The sequence below is a fragment of the Octodon degus genome, unplaced genomic scaffold (genome assembly GCF_000260255.1).
Source record: "Octodon degus isolate 3935 unplaced genomic scaffold, OctDeg1.0 scaffold00206, whole genome shotgun sequence".
NCBI lineage: Eukaryota > Metazoa > Chordata > Mammalia > Rodentia > Octodontidae > Octodon > Octodon degus.
Window position 1 is genome coordinate 2,396,817 of NW_004524782.1, and position 19,841 is coordinate 2,416,657.

General features: G+C 40.4%; 1 protein-coding gene and 2 pseudogenes across 1 annotated transcript in view; 2 read left to right on the forward strand and 1 right to left on the reverse strand.

Annotated features, from left to right (window-relative positions):
* Window positions 1–605: 605 nt before the first annotated feature.
* On the reverse strand, window positions 606–1,527 carry LOC101572370 (annotated as a pseudogene).
* Window positions 1,528–1,610: 83 nt separating this feature from the next.
* Window positions 1,611–5,969, forward strand: LOC111813628 (annotated as a pseudogene).
* A 6,189-nt stretch (window positions 5,970–12,158) lies between these two features.
* The window catches only part of LOC101573165, an 84,831-nt gene continuing 77,148 nt past the window's right edge, over window positions 12,159–19,841 (forward strand). The window contains 3 exon segments of the mRNA XM_023704905.1: window positions 12,159–12,170; window positions 16,448–16,574; window positions 16,853–16,945. Coding sequence (XP_023560673.1) covers window positions 12,159–12,170; window positions 16,448–16,574; window positions 16,853–16,945 — 232 coding nt within the window.

The following is a 19,841-nucleotide window of genomic DNA, read 5'->3' on the forward strand; positions in this document are numbered from 1 at the left end:
AGTAGCCCACAGTTAACCATCTGAATTGAGTCTCAGAGGAGACTTTGGACTTAGACTTTTCAGCATTGCTGGAACTGCTAAGATTTTGATGATTCTTAGACATTGACTAAATATATTTTCCATAAAGAGCAGTTAGTGGGATAGATCTTTGGCAAATGGGAAGGCAATCTAGAGGTGGAACAAGGAGAAGAGGTAAGCATTCTATACTGCAAACATAAAATCCAATAGAGATGAGCATGAGCCATTGGAGAGCCAGAAGTTAAGTGATATGGTTTGTATATGTAATATCCCAGAGAAGTCTCACATATTTAGAAGAGGATTGGCTCACGAGGGCACTCTACTCACCACCAAATTAATCTGATGAATTCACAGCTACTTGTAAGGATGTAGGACATGGTGAGTGGTATTTCAGTGAGGGCATGACCTGGCAGGGAGTGTACTAGTCCCCAGTTCTTCCCTTCACACTCTGGCCACCTTGGTATGAGCAGCTTTCCTACCTCATGCCTTTCCTTCATGGGTTTCCACAATAAATACCTGTACTAATGAGTGACTAAGCAATTCCACTTTTTGAAAAAAAACATACAATTTACATAATTATGATAGCATCAGGGGGTGTCCGTATGCCTTAACCAGACAGAACAGAACCTTGGTACATCTGAGGCTCTGCTCATGAGAACAAAGGGGCTCACAGAGGGAAAGGACACAGAAAAGAGGTCACTGATGTTCTCCAACCACCAACTGGGATTATAGTGGAGAGCAACCCAAGCATTTACTATGGAGGAGAGAACAAAACACATCACAAAGGTGCACACCAGATGCAAGGATGCTTTGAGTGGCTCTGGCCTCAGGGGAGGGTTTAAGAGAAGCCCTGCTGCTGCGAATATGTTGAGCCCGCTGTTTGTGCCTGTGGAGAATGAAAATCATGGAGCTGCTTCCCCAGAGTATGAGAACAGAAAAGAAAACTTCAGGAAATGTACATAGTTCTGTGTATAATGAATCTACTATTTTATCTCTACCTGAAGAAGAACAATATCCAAAATCTCTTTTCTTTGTTATATTTTGGCTATTCCATTTGCCGAGCACATACATAGGAAAAATGAAATTTACAACTGTGTATAGGATCCAGCAGGAGGCAACAGAGAAGCCAATAAACCTTGGAGCTCTTACCTTGAGATTCATCCAACAGGAGTCCATGGGGCTGATCAGGATGGGCTGGAAGACACTCAAGAGGCAGACAGTACTAATTGACACACCTCTGCTTACCCTCTCAACATACAAGGGAATTTTGCAGCCCTTGTCATTGAGGAAATGTTTGAGGCCAAAAGCTGTCATTGTCTGAGGAAGTGACTGAGAAAGAATGATCATGGAGTTGGCTATAATCAGGTGCCTGAGAATCAAATCTGTGGACATTAATATACCTTTCTTGTGGCTAAGGTCTAAATAGCAGTAAAGAAAGAAGTTCCCCAGGATTCCAATTGCAGTCTGTGAGAAGAACATCATCGCTATTGCCAAATCTATGAAGGCCATTATGCCATGTATAATCTTTTCCTTTAAACTGCAGCAACCACCAGTCCTCTCTTGCAACTGGCTAATTGCAGATTTTTGGATCCATGTGCAGTAGTGTGCAGCAGCAGGACACCAGGTTTATGGGAGGTGAAACAGATGACTTGAGTCCAGGGGTTCAAGGCCAGTCTGTGCAAAACAGAAGCAATGAGAAGAGAGTAAATGGAAAAAGAAAGTACAATACAGCACTTTTAGAAAAAAACTGGTATTTCCTAGTGAGGATAGAAGAAAGATGAATGTTGTGTCACTTTATGTATACCATGTAATAAATCAGTTATGACTGTATTTCTGATATAATAATTAAAGATAAGTGAAATTTTGTAATAAAACCATGTGGTCTTAAATGGGACAATGTTTATAAGAAGCAGAAAATATTAACTTTGTGGTTGAAATGACAAATTAGAGGTAATGTGAATACAGGAGAAGAGAAGCTGAGATAGGTAAAAAAAAAAAAAGGAAAAGAATCAAGTTAGGACTAGGTGTATCCTGTGGAAGAATTATTATATAACACATAATAGGGCTGGCGAGATAGCTGAGCTGACAAATCACCTGCTTTGGTAAGCTCAGGGTCCAGGGTTCCATCCCCTGCCCCACATTCCCCACCGGCCCCACCCCCGGACACACTGAGCTAGCAACTGAGTCCAGGCATGATCGTGCATGCCTGTAATCCCAGCACTGGGGAGGCTAAAAACAGAAGGATCACCATGAGCCTGACCTGCACAGTGACACCCTGTACAAAATGTACAAAACGAAAAAAAAAATAATAGAATAAAAACAGGCAAAGCATTCCAGCAAAATCACGAAGACACTATTCAATACATAATAAGTTGTATCAATTTTTTTTTTTTTTGATGGAACCGGGGATTGAACTCAGACCCTTGTGCTTGCCAGGGAAGCGCTTATTCCACTGAGCCATCTCCCCAGCCCCTGTATCAAATTTTTAATGTCTTTTTAAAATTGCTACTTTATATCATCACATACTAACTAACCAGAAATGTAAAATAGAGATGGTAGGAAACAACAAGTTTTGGAAAAGATTAATAAACCAAAATTCTCATATCCAAACAATGGATGTTATTTGTTTAATAAGTATTTTGGAAGCCAAGCATGGTGTTGCATGCCTATAATCCCAGCACTCAGAGGCAGAGGAAGGAGGACTGCTGTGAGTTTGAGACCAGCCTGGGCTAAAGTGAGCTCAAGGCCAGCCTAAACTGCACAGTGAAAACATGTCCATAAAAGATTTTTTTTTAAAAGTTGGAAAAATCATGTTATCTACTTAAGAGATATTGTGTGTGTGTGTGTGTGTGTGTGTGTGTTACTGGGGATTGAACTCAGGTCCTTGCACTTTCCAAGCAAGTGTTTATTCTACTGAGCTATCTACCCGGCCCCTACTTAAGAGATTTAGATATGACCCTTCATAACAATTCCACACTTACACATATATTCTAAAACACTTTTCTATTTAAAACACCATGACAGGACCGGTCAGATAGCTCAGCAGCCTAAAGCACCTGCTTAGGCAGAGCACGGTGGCTGGGGTTCAATCCCCCCATGCTGGCCTCACCCCCAGGGCACGCTGGGACTGAGACGCTGATTGAGTCCGGGTGTGGTGGAGCAAGCCTGTAATCTCAGTGCTTGGGAGGCTGAAAACAGTAGAATCACTATGAGTTCAATCTACATAGAGAAACCCTGTAGGCCCTGTCCTAAATACATAAAAAATAAAAAAAGCAACATTACAAATTTCAGAATGTTTATATCAAATTAATACAAAAACTTCACACCAAAGAGCCCACTCAGAGAAAAATTAATCCATTGTTTCAGTCATACAATGCAATCCTATGTAGCAATGCTAAGAATGCCAACAATATATTCACAAAAATCACATTGACTGAAAAAGCCAAATATAAGGTTTCTGCTATATGATTCATGCATGTAAAGTATGAAACATATAAAAATGATTTGATCACTTAAATGTTAGATGTAAACCTATTTTCTAACAAATCCAATCGTACAAATAGTGCAGAAGAATTCTATTCATGGGGAAAATGACTTAAAAGAAATAGAAGGGTCTTCTTTTTAAAAGATTTCATTTTATTAGTATGTGTATTTAGTATATAATGCTTGGATTCCTTTTTGGAAGTTGACACAAGAGTACGTAATGTATGTGAATTTTTTTCACCTTTGCTTCCCTCCCTCCCCCATACACTCATTTCTTGATCGTTTTTGTTCTTATTGGTTTTTGTACATGTTTATAGTGCATACTGTTTACCTTACCTGTGTGCAGTCAGTATATGCACACACCACATCCCAATTCCTGTTTACATCCCCTATCCTCCTTTCTCTGATCCTTTTTTTTTAGGGAGAGGTCTACAAGGTGTTCAGGGTCTCACTACTAGATCGAACTCATAGTGAGCTGCTGTTTACAGCCTCCCAAGAGCTGAGATGACAGGCACTCGCCACCACACTCAGTCTCAACTGCCATCTCAGGGCACCCCAGGGGCGGGGCGAGTACAGCAAACCCAGGGATCTAACCCTGGCCCGTGTGCCTGCTTGCAGGTGCTTTAATCCACTGAGCTATTTGGCCAGCCCTCTCCTTGACCCTTTCTTCCATCTCTTGACCCTCTTCTTGTTTAAGAAAGAAAGGATCTTCTGAGAAGGAGACAGTATTATGTTTCTCAGTCTGTGCTGCATACAAAGATGTTTCATTTGTGCAATTCCAGAGCTATGTGCTTATGACTTCTGTGTCTTTAATTTAAAAAGTGCCTAAAAGAAAACAAAATACAGTGACCTAGAGGAAAACGTCATAGAATGTGTTTGGCTATGTTGGTGTCTCTATACCATAGGACATACAGAGCTATAGGCCCTGATCTCGGGCACAAACAGGAATCATCCAATAATACCAATGATACAGACTGTGAGTGTGAATGAATCATAATGTTCTATAGGCCAGTACCCTAGGTCTTTGCTTTCCTTTATGATGTTTGCTCTCCTACATTTCACATCCACATATATGGGAAAATGACATATAATAATATACAGAGGGCCCAGGAAAGCACAGCTGAGTACCTGATGTGTTTAAGAGTATTAAGTTGTATCCACCAAGAATTCCTGGGGCTTCTTAGGATGGCTGGGCTCACTCAAAAGGAAGATGATGGATGTTAATTCTGTGTGGTAGAAGGGAAATTGTGCTTAGAGTATTTCAGGAAATGCCTCTATGTAAAAGTGACCACCATCTTGGAAATGCTTTTAACAACAATGCCTGAGAAATATTCATCGCTTAAGAATCAAGTTTATGTGCCTGGGTTCACTGCATGAAGGAGACCAGGATAAAGAAGACAAGATGTGCAAATTCTATTTATGGTCTGAAAGCACTGAGCATTCCTACTTCAAAATCCCTGGAGATTACTCTACCAGTTTCTGGTAACTGTTATTTTTTTCCTCAAAGCCAAAGGCAACCTGGCCTTGCTCCAGCTACTGCTGCACACTGCCCCTGTTAGTCTCTGGTCTTCTGGTTCTCCATGGAACAAAGCCACGGGAGGCAGCTACAGTGCGTTCTTCAGGTTATTTTATGATGAGGCTTTCACTATGGCTAATGACCTCTTGCAAGGATTTGATGAAGGAGACCTTGTTTAACATTTCTTTGGGCCTTCTTTAGGGCTTATGAATCAGAAACTCAACAGCAGACTGCCTCACCAAGCGCCATCTACTGTTCGCTCAACCAAGCTGATGCACTGGGTGTTTCTGATCTTCCTACACAGCGTGCATATTCATCACTAAGATATTTAAATTGTGTAGGAATGTCTCATATCAAGAGCTGAAGTTAAAAGATAAAAAATATGAAAGACTTTCCAGAGATTGAGATCAACTTAAACAAGAATCACAAACACCCACAGCCAGTCTTAGGAAGCTCTTAGGGGTGAGAGAAACAAACTACAGCCAACTGATGAAACACTGCAGAAAGAATGACAAGGGAAGATGATATACTTAAAGCTAAAGTAGCTGTGTTAACAACCCTCTTATTGTCAGTTTTCCAATATCACCTATGGAAGAGCCTCTGCCAAGTGGAGAGACACCTTTAAAAGGGTTCATCAGAAAAATAAAAGGACAAGCTGTATTATAAGTCACAGTCATCAAGAACCCCCAGTGTGATAGAGCCACTGGGAGAGAGCAAAGGGGCTGATGTAGTTCTGTATCATGAATCCAGATCTCGGAAGAAGAAGCTCATGATGGACAGCATGTCCCTCCTTAAGCAAAATTTATGAAGAAGCTATTTTTCCATGTTTGGCATTGTCGGGGAGTTGGATCCAGCTGTTCGACAGGCTGTGGAAAGCAATACTGTAAGAATTGAACCAGTGGGATTATAACATATTAGATTTGTTAAAGTTTCTGCAGTTGAGGGCCAGTGAGATAGCTGAGCGGACTGAGGGCCTGCTTGGGCAAGCACAGGGACAAGGGTTTGATCCCACATGCCACACTAGCCCAACCTTTGAGACATGCTGAGCTGGTGACCAAGTCCGGGCATGGTGGCACACACCTGTAACCCCAGAGCTGAGGAGGCTGAAAACAGAAGGATCACTACAAGTCCAAGCTACATAGTGAGCCCCTGTACCAAATACATTAATTTAAAAAAATCTGCAGTTGAATGTGGAATACTGAAAGAAAAACACTCTTCATGACCAAAGTAAGTCATGTAAGCATAGAATTAAAGTAGGGGAACTATCATATTTCTCCTTTTGGCAGCTATGGGATCACTTCTGTATGTGACTTGCTCACATATACTTGTTATACACAGTGTCATAGTTTGAGGTTATGCAAGAGGAAACAATGCAATGCAGGACATATTTTATAAGATTATTTTATAATGAATTACCAGAGGAATCATATACCAAGAGTGCAGGAACGCTGTCTTGCATACTAAAGACCAAAGAATCCACTGGAGGGCTTCAATCCCACAATAATGCCCTACATGAGTTCAGCTGAAGACCTAGAGCCCATAAAAATGCTCCCCACAAGTCTACTGGAGGCCTAGAGCCCACAACAATATGTTATGTAGGCCTACTTTGCTGATCTGAGCTGGGAAGGCCCAAAGGTCAGTGGTAGAAGCTGTAAAGTCTGTGCCAGCAGGATAAAGGGTCTGTGCTATCAGGCTGAGGCATCTGAACTGGAGCCAGGAAGCAACACTCAAAATAAGCATGAGAGATCCCCTGAAAGGTACCACAGCCATCCTTGGCAATAGTGAGGTCCCACGCTCTTCTAACCATGAGGAAAGCTGAGTTTCCATCAGAAAAACCAACGTGACAAGCTTCTCCAGGATACTAAGCAGTGCACCATGTTCCTCTCCTAAGCCAGGAAGTGATGCTCAAGATGAGGACCAGAGCTCCCCCAAAGTGAACCATGTCCATTCTCAGAGAAAAGGAGATCGCAAGCTCCTCTTCTAACAAGAACAGCCAAGTTCATGAGGAAAGCAAGCATAAGGTTCCCCAGCAGAACAGCCCAAGAGAACCAGCAACTTTCAACAGCTCTCAACAGCTTCTCCTAATAGCTTCCATAACAGCCTCTCCTCTTCTCCAGTTCTGCCTTTTGTGCTGTTGGAAATAATCCTCAAGTGACCTTCCTTCATCCAGCAGCATGGTAGTTTAGTTTAGGTGGGTACAGCAAGTTGACTACCAATTGATAATCCACCACATCCAGTAAAGACTTGTGAGACAGCAGGATGTTGATCAGATGTTTTAGGAAGTTATGCAGTTGAGAAAAGAAATGTCACTGTCAAATCTGAGAACGCCAGTACCCTGCAAGGGCCCATGCACAACCTTCATAAGCTACTGGAAAATGGCTTGAATGTTTATGGCTACTCAATATCTATTTCCAAGACTTTCACTTTTGCACATTACACTAACAAGTATTGGGTTTCCTTTCAACTGACCTATGCTGTTTGTTTAGTCAGACACGCTGTAAAATTACAAGCGTAACAGCGATCATAGCTTGTAAATGTAAAACTAATACATATGTACATACATGTTAAGGGAAAAAAATCAAGGGCAACCTACATAAAAACTATCAATGTAACCACACTCCACATATCAACTGAAAATTCATACTTTCACTAGGGAATATTACAATTTTGATTTGTTAAGTAACTTCAGAGATCTGGGGAGATAGCTGAGAAGCATAAGTGCCTGCCTGGCAAGCACAAGTTCCTGAGTTCAATCCCCAGTACAAAAAAAAGTAACCTCTGAGAGTTTGATGTACACATTGCAAAACATTTATCATTAATGAATCAGTTAAGATCCTGTACACATAGCATTATATTTGATTTTTATAACTATATGATTCAGACACTGACATATTCATTCTCTAAACAAAAAGACCTGAGCAATAGACACATTCAGTGACTGTCTAAATTGCCAAGCTGGTTGGGGTAGGGGAGAGACTTGAACATGGGTAGTCTGGGTGTGAAGACAATCACCCAAGTTCTATGCTGCACAAAAGATAGCAATGTGTGTTTCAAATAATGTAGACCTATTTTTGTTTTGTATTTCATAACCTGTCATTTCATTTGATGCTGCTTTGATTGGATTGCATAACTTTAGTTGTAACATGTTTCTGTTTTTGAGTAAAGATTTATTTTATTGGATATGATTAAACACACACAAAGCTTTTGACATTCTAATAAAACATGGGAACTATAGCCATATTCTACAGGAAATTGTCCTTTGTCTAAGTTGGACTTAGTGAATACAATACCAAATCATTATTTAGTTTGGCTACATATATATTAATTTGTGATCTTCTCCAAAACAAAATTATGGTTGTCTCTATCCTATAAATTACTGAATATAAATGTATTCCAAAAGTATAAAATGATGGATACTAATAGGTCCTTAAAGAATATAGGATAAAAAATTACTACATTAGGTTATAAAGTTATATTTGCTAATACCTAGGTTAAGTGAAATTATTAGAAAGTAAGACACATGACATTTAAATACAAGAGTTATATATAAATGCAACCTGGGGAGCATGAACTCTTGTGGATTGTACATTGAAGAAATTGAAAGAAAGATGAAAAATTGCCATTAGTTTGGCACTAACATCAGAAATGCATTCAGTTATAGGACATACCAAAAGATACATTTGATCATCACAGTTTTTGCCCAATGCTCATAATGTCATCTTTTCCAACATGTGTTGCTTATCTAAGTTTAGAGCAACCTCACCATAGTCATCACACCAGAGGTGTTCCTGTGTAGACACAATTAAGTGTACATAAGTGTACAATTACAAAACAATGTTTTTAACTACAAAATGCATTGAGATCATGCTTTCTGTATAGAAGTGGGTGATTCTTATATGTCTGTCTTAATTTTTATTATGGCTATGAAGGTATTATAAATGCACCTATTTAATAATACTGAAACTTTAACCTATGAGTTGTGTAATCTGAACTCAGATTGATTTCACTATTACAACTTTAAACACTCTTTTTCATTTTATTTTAGTTTACTAGTACATGTAATACATAATATTTCCATTCCTTGTGGAAATTCAGTACATGTAGAGACACAACTTACTTTTTCCTTTCCTTTCCCTTTCACCCCTCCTCCTTCACCCATCTCTTGTTCCCTTTACTTTTCCCTCTTTGATTTTCCTATCAGTGGAATCGTTCTGCAACAATTATATCACTAAGGATGGTGTTAAACTACATGAGAAGGCATCAGTGAATGGCATAAATTCAGTCTCAGGCAATAGCTAAGAAATAGGGCTGCAAGGTCAGCCAACATTTTAGCCCTAGTCTTCAAGGTCAGTGAAGACTCAGGATATAGGAGAACCTGTACTGTAACATCATGTAACTCAGTTGAGTCCCAAATTTTCTGATCAAGGAGATTATGGAGCCGTAGAGGACTGTGAACGATGATGTATAGTGTGCCTACAGAGAGCCACATGGAGAGAAAACTTTCTCTCAGGCTTTCACAGAAAGCAAATTGGTCAAGCAATGGCCGTGACTCATCCACATGGCTGACACTCACAAAGGATCTACAAAGTGCTGTACAGGGTTACAGGATAAATCCTGAGGGGATTTGACTGACCTTATCAGATACAAAAGTTACATTTCTTGTTATATAGGTCTTGCTTTATCTTGGTCTTAACCATCCAGCAGAAAAGTATAAAAATGAGGTATATAAAGTAAAGCCACATTAATATGCTGAGCTGTAAAAGGCTCTAGTCAACAACTTCAGCAGATAACCCACTACTATTGTGGAGTGCTGGACTGTGTTGGATTGTTTTGCTGAATTCATGCACTTATAGTACTTAGATGCCAATAAAATACGCATCTCTGACAGGACTAAACAGAAAAAGGGGATACAAAGGAAGGACCAATTTGTATTTGTATATGTAGAATAGTTAAGATAGATATACAGCTATTTTTGCTTAATTCAATGAGAAGAAAGATTTGTACTAATAGTGGTTGGACAGAATATCCTGTCTGCATCTTGTACTATGGATAACCACTAAGATAACAATGTACAACGTGTTAATTATTGAAAATGTCCTATTAATCAGCTTTGAAACTGTCTCATTGATATTTGTTTCTCAAAAAACAAAATAAAAAACAATAAAAAAGTAACAAAAAATAAAAAATATATATTTTAAAAAATAGCTAAGAAACATTCTCCCCCACTGTCTAGCAGGGGGCTGGATCACTTTCTACCCTAGAATATCTTTTCCAGGCATGACACTTACTAAGACTTCCTTTCCTACCGATCCTGCTCATCACACTGAAATACAAGATGCTCACCTGATTCCTTCCTTCTGCCAGCATGCTGGGATGTATGGAAGGTCTGTGAGTCATCAGTGTGGAAGAGGGAGGCAGCTGGGCCCTCGGAAATAGCTCCGTGCTTCTGTGCTCTCATCTCCCTTCAGAGACACAGTTATCATTTCACCTAAATGACATTGGCAGGGCAGACTCGGGAGCACAGTTATCTGAAACATTTTCCCCAGTTACTTATTAGCAATACCAATTACAAGTTTCTTGTGAGTCTCTGTAAGAAGGCTATTCTTGTGTTTGGGAGAGATCTCACTTATTCTTTCTCATGATCCCTAAAGGATGAAAGTGTCTCAACTCCCGAGGTTTGATCTACGAGAGACACAAAGAAGTTTCTGCGTGTCTCTCTGGATTCCAATTTTCCTTGAGTTCTTCTACATCAAATAAAGCTACTACTTAATTTCTAAATCCTGAAGTGGCACCATTTCGAAATATTGGACCAGATGACAATAAAATCAAAGTCAAAATATCTGAAAGGATTGTTCAGTAAGCTAAGAATAGTAGAACAGCATGGTGTCATAAATTTTCTCAAAAATCACTGGGCTCATCTTTACAATTGAATGCAAGTTAGTTTACAAATATGATACACAAATATTCTAGCAACACTCCATGGGCATTGACCCTACCAATGATAGAAGAATGCCTTTGAAGAATGCAATAGATAATAGAGAGATTTTTGTAACAGTCCCTCAAAAATAAGGCAATGGCAACAAACTGTGCACCTGACACATTCCATCGTTTCTATGAACTATCACATAGACCACTGTACCTCTTCCATCCAACTGCACAGAATGTTCCACAGACTTACTTACTGTACTCTTATGCTGAAAAAGTAAGCAGCGTACATTGATCATATAGTTATTGATGATGGTTCCAATGCCATTGCTAGTGATAGCGTTCGCGTGGTGTTGAGCTTAGGTGTCTATACAGTGCAAAGGTAGCCAACTCCATGTAAAAATCTACGGTGAGCTTCTGGGGACCTTTTTTCTGTGTCAGTAATGGTATCTCAAAATAACCTTAATTTTTTTTTTGGTCTCATTTGTAATACTTATTCATTTCATGCATGGGCTCAACTGCCTGGAATGAGTTGGATAAATAAAATAGTAGAGGATTTCTTTGTTTTGTTGCGTACCCACTAAATTCACCTGCTTTATTGTTTGCATTTAACATTTCTCCTTGGAGATAGGATCGTAAAACTATGAATTCATCTAGGATTTGAGGGTTAAGGACATAAAATGTTGGCAGTATTCTATCAAAACAAAAACAACCACTGACTCGTCTATTCCTTTGTGTGTGTGTGTGTGTGTGTGTGTGTGTGTGTGTGTGTGTGTGTTTTACATCATTTCTCATTTGATTTCTACAAATTTATATATTTTATGGCTCCTCAAAAATAAGTTTTGGGTATTATTGAAATCTTTTTTTTTTTATCGCTTCTTGTGAATTTACATTTTAAAAACATATACAGTTTAGTCATCAGAAAAGCACACATATGTAAGCTCTCATGTTACATTAAAAATAATCGACTGTTGTCAGCATTCAAATAGAATGCTCTGTTTTTTCCATTCTCTCACCAAAGATAATTGCTGTTCTTTCTATACCAAGTACTGCTAGGCTTTTCCTTATAGCTTATAACTATACATTTTCCTATCTCCATTATTTGAATATGTGGCGGTTTTTCCTGTCAGTTGCATCTCTTGGTATAGCCTGAATTTTTGTACATAATGCTGCTGTGAACATTTTTATAACTGTCTTCGGGCTCCAATATGCCATTATGGTGGAGAAGGTGAGAGATGCCTGCTTACCGTCTGTACCTCAAGGGTCTAAAGCGATGATGCCAGACCGCTCCACAGTGGTTGTACCACCACACTTCCTCTAGCAGGAAAGCATTTGCTGTATGTGCGCTGCCTAAAGTAATTTTCTTTATTCTAATAACATTGAGCGATCCTTCTATGTTACTTCCTTGATGCTGTATTGTTTTACCTGTCCTGTTAAGATTGACACTTGAGCCCCAAATGGTGTCTGGGTGTGTTATAGGCCGGGTTTCCACTTTCTCCCCCAGCTCAACACTATCTGAACAGTCCTGTGCCTGAGGCATGGTGCTGTGCTGGGGCTCGTTTCTGATGTTCCTTCATACTGATTTGCAGAGTAAAAGGCATGCAAGTACAACTTCCAGGACCTCTAGCTTGTTTACCCAGGCATACATAATTTGTTGGGGGACTGTATAAGACTAGCTAATGATATTGGGAACATTGTACTCCAATGAGTGCTTAGAAGCAGTGACAGTAGCTGGCCCCGAGGAAATACACCATTCAAACTAAGTTTTCTTGCCAACTCACAGGTCCTCACTTCTCAGGAGCAAAAGCATCATATGAAAGAAGAGGAATTTGCAGGCTTTGGGTGTCAGCGTTAGAGAAGACACCAAGACAGCATCAAAGTGGCCAGAAACTTTCTGAAAAAAGAAGAAAATGATCCAGGCCCCGGTAACTAACTTATAGGTTTTTTTATTTTATTTTATCTGAAACATTTAAATTTCAAAAAAGCCGGATATGGAAAGAATGAATTAAATCTTTGTGTTTTGTTTTGTTTTGCTTTTTGAACCTGAAATCTTTCTGTGTTGCTCAGGCTGTCCTTGAACTCTTGTGCCCAAGTGATCCTCCTTCCCCAGCCAGCCTCCAGAGTATGGGGTCCTGTGGGTGTTTGCTTCCAGACTTGCCTAACTGTCAGTCTAGAAACTGAACATCAGGTATTATAGGATAAGGAACACATTGTCCATAGGATTTACAGTAAATTTCGAGTATTAGAACGTGCATGAACTGTCTGCTTGCATCTCATCTCTCTGATGACCAATCCCAGCCAAAAAGTGTTGTAATGTATGTGATATGCACTGATTCTGAGAGAGCGCTGTAGATCATTTCCTACAGGCAATGCCAGTATTTCATGGCGCTTTAGTCTTGGGCAGTTTCTTGCGTTGTTCTTTGTAGAGGTGATGTAGATGGTGTCCTGAAGAGCAGCCTTGTTGTAAACACAGAAGAAGGTTTCCTGTGACTGTTGCTTTGTGGATTCCCTCTAGACCTTTGTGGACCAGACCAGATGAATACGATGGGACCAAAGCACATAGACTGCGGCCTGTGACAATCTGGATTTAGCTGGAACATACCTAAACATCCTAGGAAAATGTAAGGATGGCAAGCTGTGCACATGCTTACTGGTGAGCAGAGAGCTAAACTGGCATGTGAATACACTTAGATATGGGGTGTTAAAGGTACTGTTGTCTGTTAAGGGCTTGGGATTGTTGGGATTTGTAGGATTTGCCTTAGACCTTCACCTTATGATAGAAAACTCAGAGTCCTGTGCTGTTGGGTAGTGAAGAGTGGACCTTGTGCAAAGAAGAACATAGCCTTTGCCTCAGAGTCCTGGAGGGAGTACTCTAGACGATCCATATCCTGTCTAATAGGAAAGTGTTTGTTAGCCTACAAGCTTCAGTCATTGAGCAATCCAAAACACTATCTATGGAGTGGAATGGGACCATAGCTCATGGTTCTGGTCTCTAGAAATGCAGGTAGAAATTTTTAACCTGCCTTCCAGGGACTGGGCCTAAGGCAGCATGCAGGCCACCTGTGATTGGACCCCAATAAAATAATATACATGGCAAAAATTAATTTTGTATTCATGCGTTTTCTTTCTAATCCTCTTTTGTAAATGGTTAGTAATATTTGCTTTTCATCTCTATCCACGTTTTAATATATATTTACATCTGTATATAGAAATAATTTGTTTTGTTTTGTTTTATGTTTTAGGGAATGGTCTACAGGGTGTTCAGGGTCTCACTACTAGATCAGAGTTGTAGTGATCCACCTATTTACAGCCTTCCAAAAGCTGGGATTACAGGAGTATGCCACCATGCCCAGTCTCAGTTGACTTCTCAGCATGCCCCTGCAGTGGGGCTGGCACGGTAGGCCCGGGGGGATCGAACTCCCAGCCCCTGCATTTGTTTGCTGTTGCTTTAATTCACTGAGATATTTGGCTGGCCTGAGATAGATTTTTTAAAAACTTTTTATTTATTTATTTGGTACAGGGTCTCGCTACACAGCTGAGACTCATAGTGATCCTCCTGTCTCAGCCTCTAAGTGCTGGGATTACAGGCATGTGCCACCATGCCCAGTTTCTGTGGCCAGCTTGGCATGGGACTGGTGTGGCAAACCATACCAGAGATCAAACATGGGTTCTTGCACCGGTCAGGCACGCTTCTAAACTGTCAAGCTATCTCCCCAGACCCCAAGCTATCTCCCAGCCCTGGTAAATAGATATTTTAAAGCATTATGTATATCTCTGTAAATACAAAACAAATTTAGTAAATTTTTTGCATGAATGAAGTCACATTGCATAGGACAAAACCTACCCAAAGGGACTTTGCTGTATTGACCCAACATGGTATATCTTAGCATCCAGAGACCAATGACAGCAGTTGATTAGGAAACATTAACTGTGTAAAATTTTCTCAGTTCATCTCATTAGTTAAAAAAGTAAAATACGTTTTTCACCGCTAGAGATTGGGAGAGAACTGAGGGTTCTATCTGAAAAAAAAATGATAAAGGAACATACTCCTAGGTTCTTTTTTCCCTGGAGAAATGATAGTGACTTTTAAGAACAGAGTCTCCGTTTGCAATCTTGAGCTCACAGGAATGTTGTATAAGTGGCCTCATGCATTGTGTGACTCTTTCTGGGGATGAAAACGAGGGCCTCACCAATGCTAGGCACGTGCTTCACCACTGAGTTATATATCCGAGGCTCTTTTTATTTTTAATGGACATTTCAAGTTGCTGTTCAGAGTAACTAACCATCCCATTTTATGGGTAATATAATGTTTAAAAGCATTACCTCTAGACCACTGAAGAGTATAGTGTCACTATCGTTTTGTTTTTCTTTTTGTGACAGGATCTCACTATGCAGTTCAGACTGGTGTTGAGCTCCTTTTGTAGCCCAGGCTGGTCTGGAGCTCACAGTGATCCTCTTGTCTCAGCCTCCTGAGTGCTGGGATTATAAGTATGCACCAACAGACGCAGCTGAATCCCATTGTGCTGTAAGAAATAAATATTTTAATCTTTGATTAGAGCTTCTGACCAGAGTTCCTAAACCTGTAGTAATTTCCTTTGTGGTAAGAACAACAGAACTATGTGTAGTGACAGTGTTGTGTTTTTATCCCTTGGCCTGAAGCATGAGGATGAAAGGGGTGTCTTTGCTATTTATAACCAGAATTTAGGTTTATGAAGTAACTTTCGGAAATCTCTGAAGGCAGAGAAGCTGGTTGTCTGTGACTAGATTACACCCCACAGCAGGATAAAGGAGCCAGAGGCTGAGGTAATCAACAGAGGCCAGCGATTCAAACGATCAGCCTATGGAATGATGCCTCCATGCAAGCGCTAAATGGGCATCTGGGTTAGGGATGGTGGAAACACTGCGAGAATGTTGTGGGAGCCTCACCTCATTCCCTGTGTTTTACCCTACGCATCTCTTCCATTAGACTGCTCCTAATAAGGGGAGCTGGCATTAGGAAATAAAGCATTCCTGAGGTCAGTTGGTTGTTCTGATGAATTGTCAAACTTGAGGAAGGGGTCATGGGACCTTCTGAGATAGAGCTAGTAAGCCAGAAATACAGAAGGCTCAGGCTTTCAGCATGCACACGCCCATGCAAGTGCGCACATGCATGCACACACACACACACACACACACACACACTATTTCAGTCAGTAGTGAACCACATATACCACAGTGGTCCCATAAATGTACTGCCTAGTGATGCTGTAGCTGTTTTAGGTTATGTAAGTATACTCTATGATGTCTGCCCAAAGGTGAGTTTTTTTAGGAACTCATGTCTTAGAATGTATTTCCGTTATTATGTGACCCATGACTTTATGTGTGTGTAACTACTACAGTGTATTTAAAAAAAAACAGCAACTAGGTTTATAGATGCAGCCTAGAGTGAAAAGAACAGGAAAAATCATTACGTTTCTTTTATATCCTCACAAGTAAATCAGCTCATTAGCAAGATTATTGTTTCAGGGGTTGCTGACACTGGAGGACGTGGCTGTGAGGGTCACCCAGGAGGAGTGGCAGCTACTGGGCCCTGCTCAGAGGAGCATGTACCAGAACGTGATGCTGGAGAACTACTGCAGCCTGGTGTCAGTGGGTGAGGACAGCTGCCCCGTGTCACTGGCAGGGTGCCCCTCAGTGGCCTTTCCTTCCTCAGCTTCTGGACCTGGAGGGCCTATCATATCTTACGTGATAGATTCATGGTTCTTCTCTGGCCTCCAAAAATTGAGTATACTGTGCTCCCTTCTGAGAGAAAATCTTTTTACTTTGTACGTGTAAACTACGTAGTTCCTAAAGTCAGGCATTCTCCCACATTGACCGATCATAACCAGTTTGATGAGCCTAACAAAGACTTCTGTCATTGCCCATGAACAGGGTATCAAGCCAGCAAGCTAGATGCCCTCTCCAAGTTACTGCATGGAGAACCATGGAGGGCAGAAGATGAACTCCATTGCCAAGCCCTTTCAGGTGAATGGGAGAACAAACTGGGAGAGGTGGGGACGAGAAAGCCTGGTGGCTGTGAAGCAGATTGGGGATATGAAAATAGTATTGTAGTGATTTGTTGGTCTCTCGTTGGTTCCTAGGAGAAAATGGCAGAGGGATTCAGAAAATAAAGACAAGAGATAAAAGTTGAGATCAGGTCCTTTGCCCCCCTTATCTGAAAGGCAAAGGACCCAAAGAAAAAAAAAAGGTGGGATATTTATACCTTTGAAAAGTTAGTATCATGAGAGACAAGGTTACCTAGCACCTCATGACCAAAATTGTCACACAGAATGCTTTTCTCAAGACTGAGGTAGCCTGACTGCCTTGGGCAGTGCCCTTGTCCTGCCCTCACATACATGACCAATCTCCAGCCTCAGCTGCTCCCAACACAGCATCTCCACCTTACTGTCTCTTCAGGAGACTTTTACTTTGAAGGAGCTCAGAGAAAAAATATGCGTCTTTGTCTTTTCTTGGATCTGATTTCTCTTTATTAATTTTGGGTCTTCCCTATACAACTGGTTCAAGCTCTGATACCATGCCTAACTCAGCATACCTTGGCCTCCTGAGCATCTTATCTCTTCACTCCATGGTCCTCCAGAGGCTCTGGGAGTTTTTCTTGAAACTTTAAATTTACTTGAATGATATGTACAGAGTTAACAAATTACAATTAAAATGGAATGAGTTATGTTAATTCCACATAACTTAAAATCTTTCAGTACAGCATGGTAAAAACACCAGCTTCATTCACATACAAAAATGCATCAAACTCATGATAACATCTTAAAATATTTGCTATAAGCTTTTCGCAGAGAATTTTCACATACAAATTTAATGACCTGATCAATCAGTTAATACCTTAGGAAAGAGAATAAACATTATTAGTAAAGTTGCAAGCAATTAACTTTAAAATTATACCTAAAGAGCCACCAGCCAGATAGCTCAGTAGACTCAAGCACCTGCTTAGGCAGACACAGGGACTGGGATTCAATCCCCAACATGCTGTGCTGGCTCTGCTCCCAAATGCAACTAGGCATGGTGGCACGCACCTGTAATCCCAGCACTTGGGAGGTTGAAAACAGGAGGATCACTACGAGTCTGATCTGTATAATGCAACCCTATAGACCCTGTACTAAATACATAAAAATAAATAAAATTGCACCAAGTACGATTTCATGAAATAAATGTTATGAAAATAGTTTTGAAAAATAATCTCGTATTGAAACCCTGTGCTGATTTCATTGAATCAGGTTATATAAATCAATAGTCAAATTTATTCTGTTAAAGAAATGCCTGTCCGGGGCTGGTGAGATGGCTCAGTGGTCTAACGCACCTACTTAGAAAAAGCTTAGCAAAGCACAGGGACCGCGGTTCAATCCCCCAGCACCACATGCCAGCCAGCCCTGCCCCCCGGTAGGCTGAGCTGCCCCCCCACACATACATTAAAAATTTTTTAAAAAAATGTTAAAAAAAAAGAAATGCCTGTCCTTTGTTATGCTCATAAAGAGTACACATAGTCTTTTTATACAAGTACAGAGGCTCTGCTTTGCATTTTCTTATCTGTTTTTACCTTTCAACCTTTCCTTCAGCCTAACCAGTTAAGCTTCTGTGTCGCACAGCAGTATCCCATTGCTCTCGTGGCCTCTAGTACAGACTCGCTGTGATTTACACATCTTGATGCCAAGTCTGTCTTAATATGGAACATGTTAGAAGTGTTCCTGATGCATGTTGTGACTACGTCCTTGACTTATTCTTTCAAAAACTATTTCTTGGTACTTTAGTGTATGCTGGAAGATAACAGCAGTGAACAAAAACAACGAGGAACTTTTGTTCTAAGTACAGGACACATAAAATAAGGTACTATTGTGGAGTTCGTAATATCTCTAAGTTATGTATCATGGAGTTTGTAATATCCGTAAGTGGCTCGGGAGCTTCCAGGTTAGCTCAGTTGTGTGAAGTGCCTGCTTGGGCAAACTCAGTCAGCTGCAGGGGAGCACGGTTCAATTCTCAGCTCCACATGCCTCACCAGACTCATCCTTAAGGCAGCCTGAGCCAACTGGAAAAATAAAAAGAATCCTTATCATTAAGTGGCTAAAATTATCATTTCTCCAAGGAAACACCTGTAAATTTAGAGTTTCCTGTATTCTGGATGTCCTAAATTCTGGACATCTGGGTATAGTAAGTCTCCAACTTACAAACTTTTAAGTAGTGAACTTTCCTAAGTGTACTCTGTGAGACTCAGTTGGTCAGTTTACCATTGAATCTGACTTACAAGACATTCTCCTGGAATGGAACTCACTTGTAAGTTGGGGACTTACTGTGTTATTCAGATGTTCTCTATCTACATATCTCTTTCACTGAGTTGCTGATGTTGAATTTTTAGCTGGGACACATTTTGAACACCCTTAATTTCAGTTGCAGCCTAAACCAAGTCCAAACTCATGCCTATCTCAAGGTGCCTGGTTTGTGTATTTGCTAATTCTGAGCTTCTTCTGGTGCACTTAGATGTCTCTATTGTGTTTGCTTTGTGTCTTACCCTGACTGCTCTGATTTTGTTAGTAATGTTGACTTCTGTTAACCCATCCTAGGGGATGGAAATTCTTTCAGGTTCCTTTAATAGTACGTCATCTTGTTTATGCAGGTTTCCACCTATCCTAGATTCTTCCCACTTTTTCCCAAATGCGAGATTACTATTTTTGTTCCTTTAAATTATTTTTTGGTAGCCTAGTATATGTTGAAGGTTAACAGCAGTGAGATAGAACAAACAGTAGACCACAAGCTTTCAAAGCTTTTGTTCAAGGAGGAGGAGACATAGGTAGCATTTTATAGCAGAATGTACCAGGGACAAGGCTGCTGTTTCAGGTAAGGGTTCAACCTTTGATAA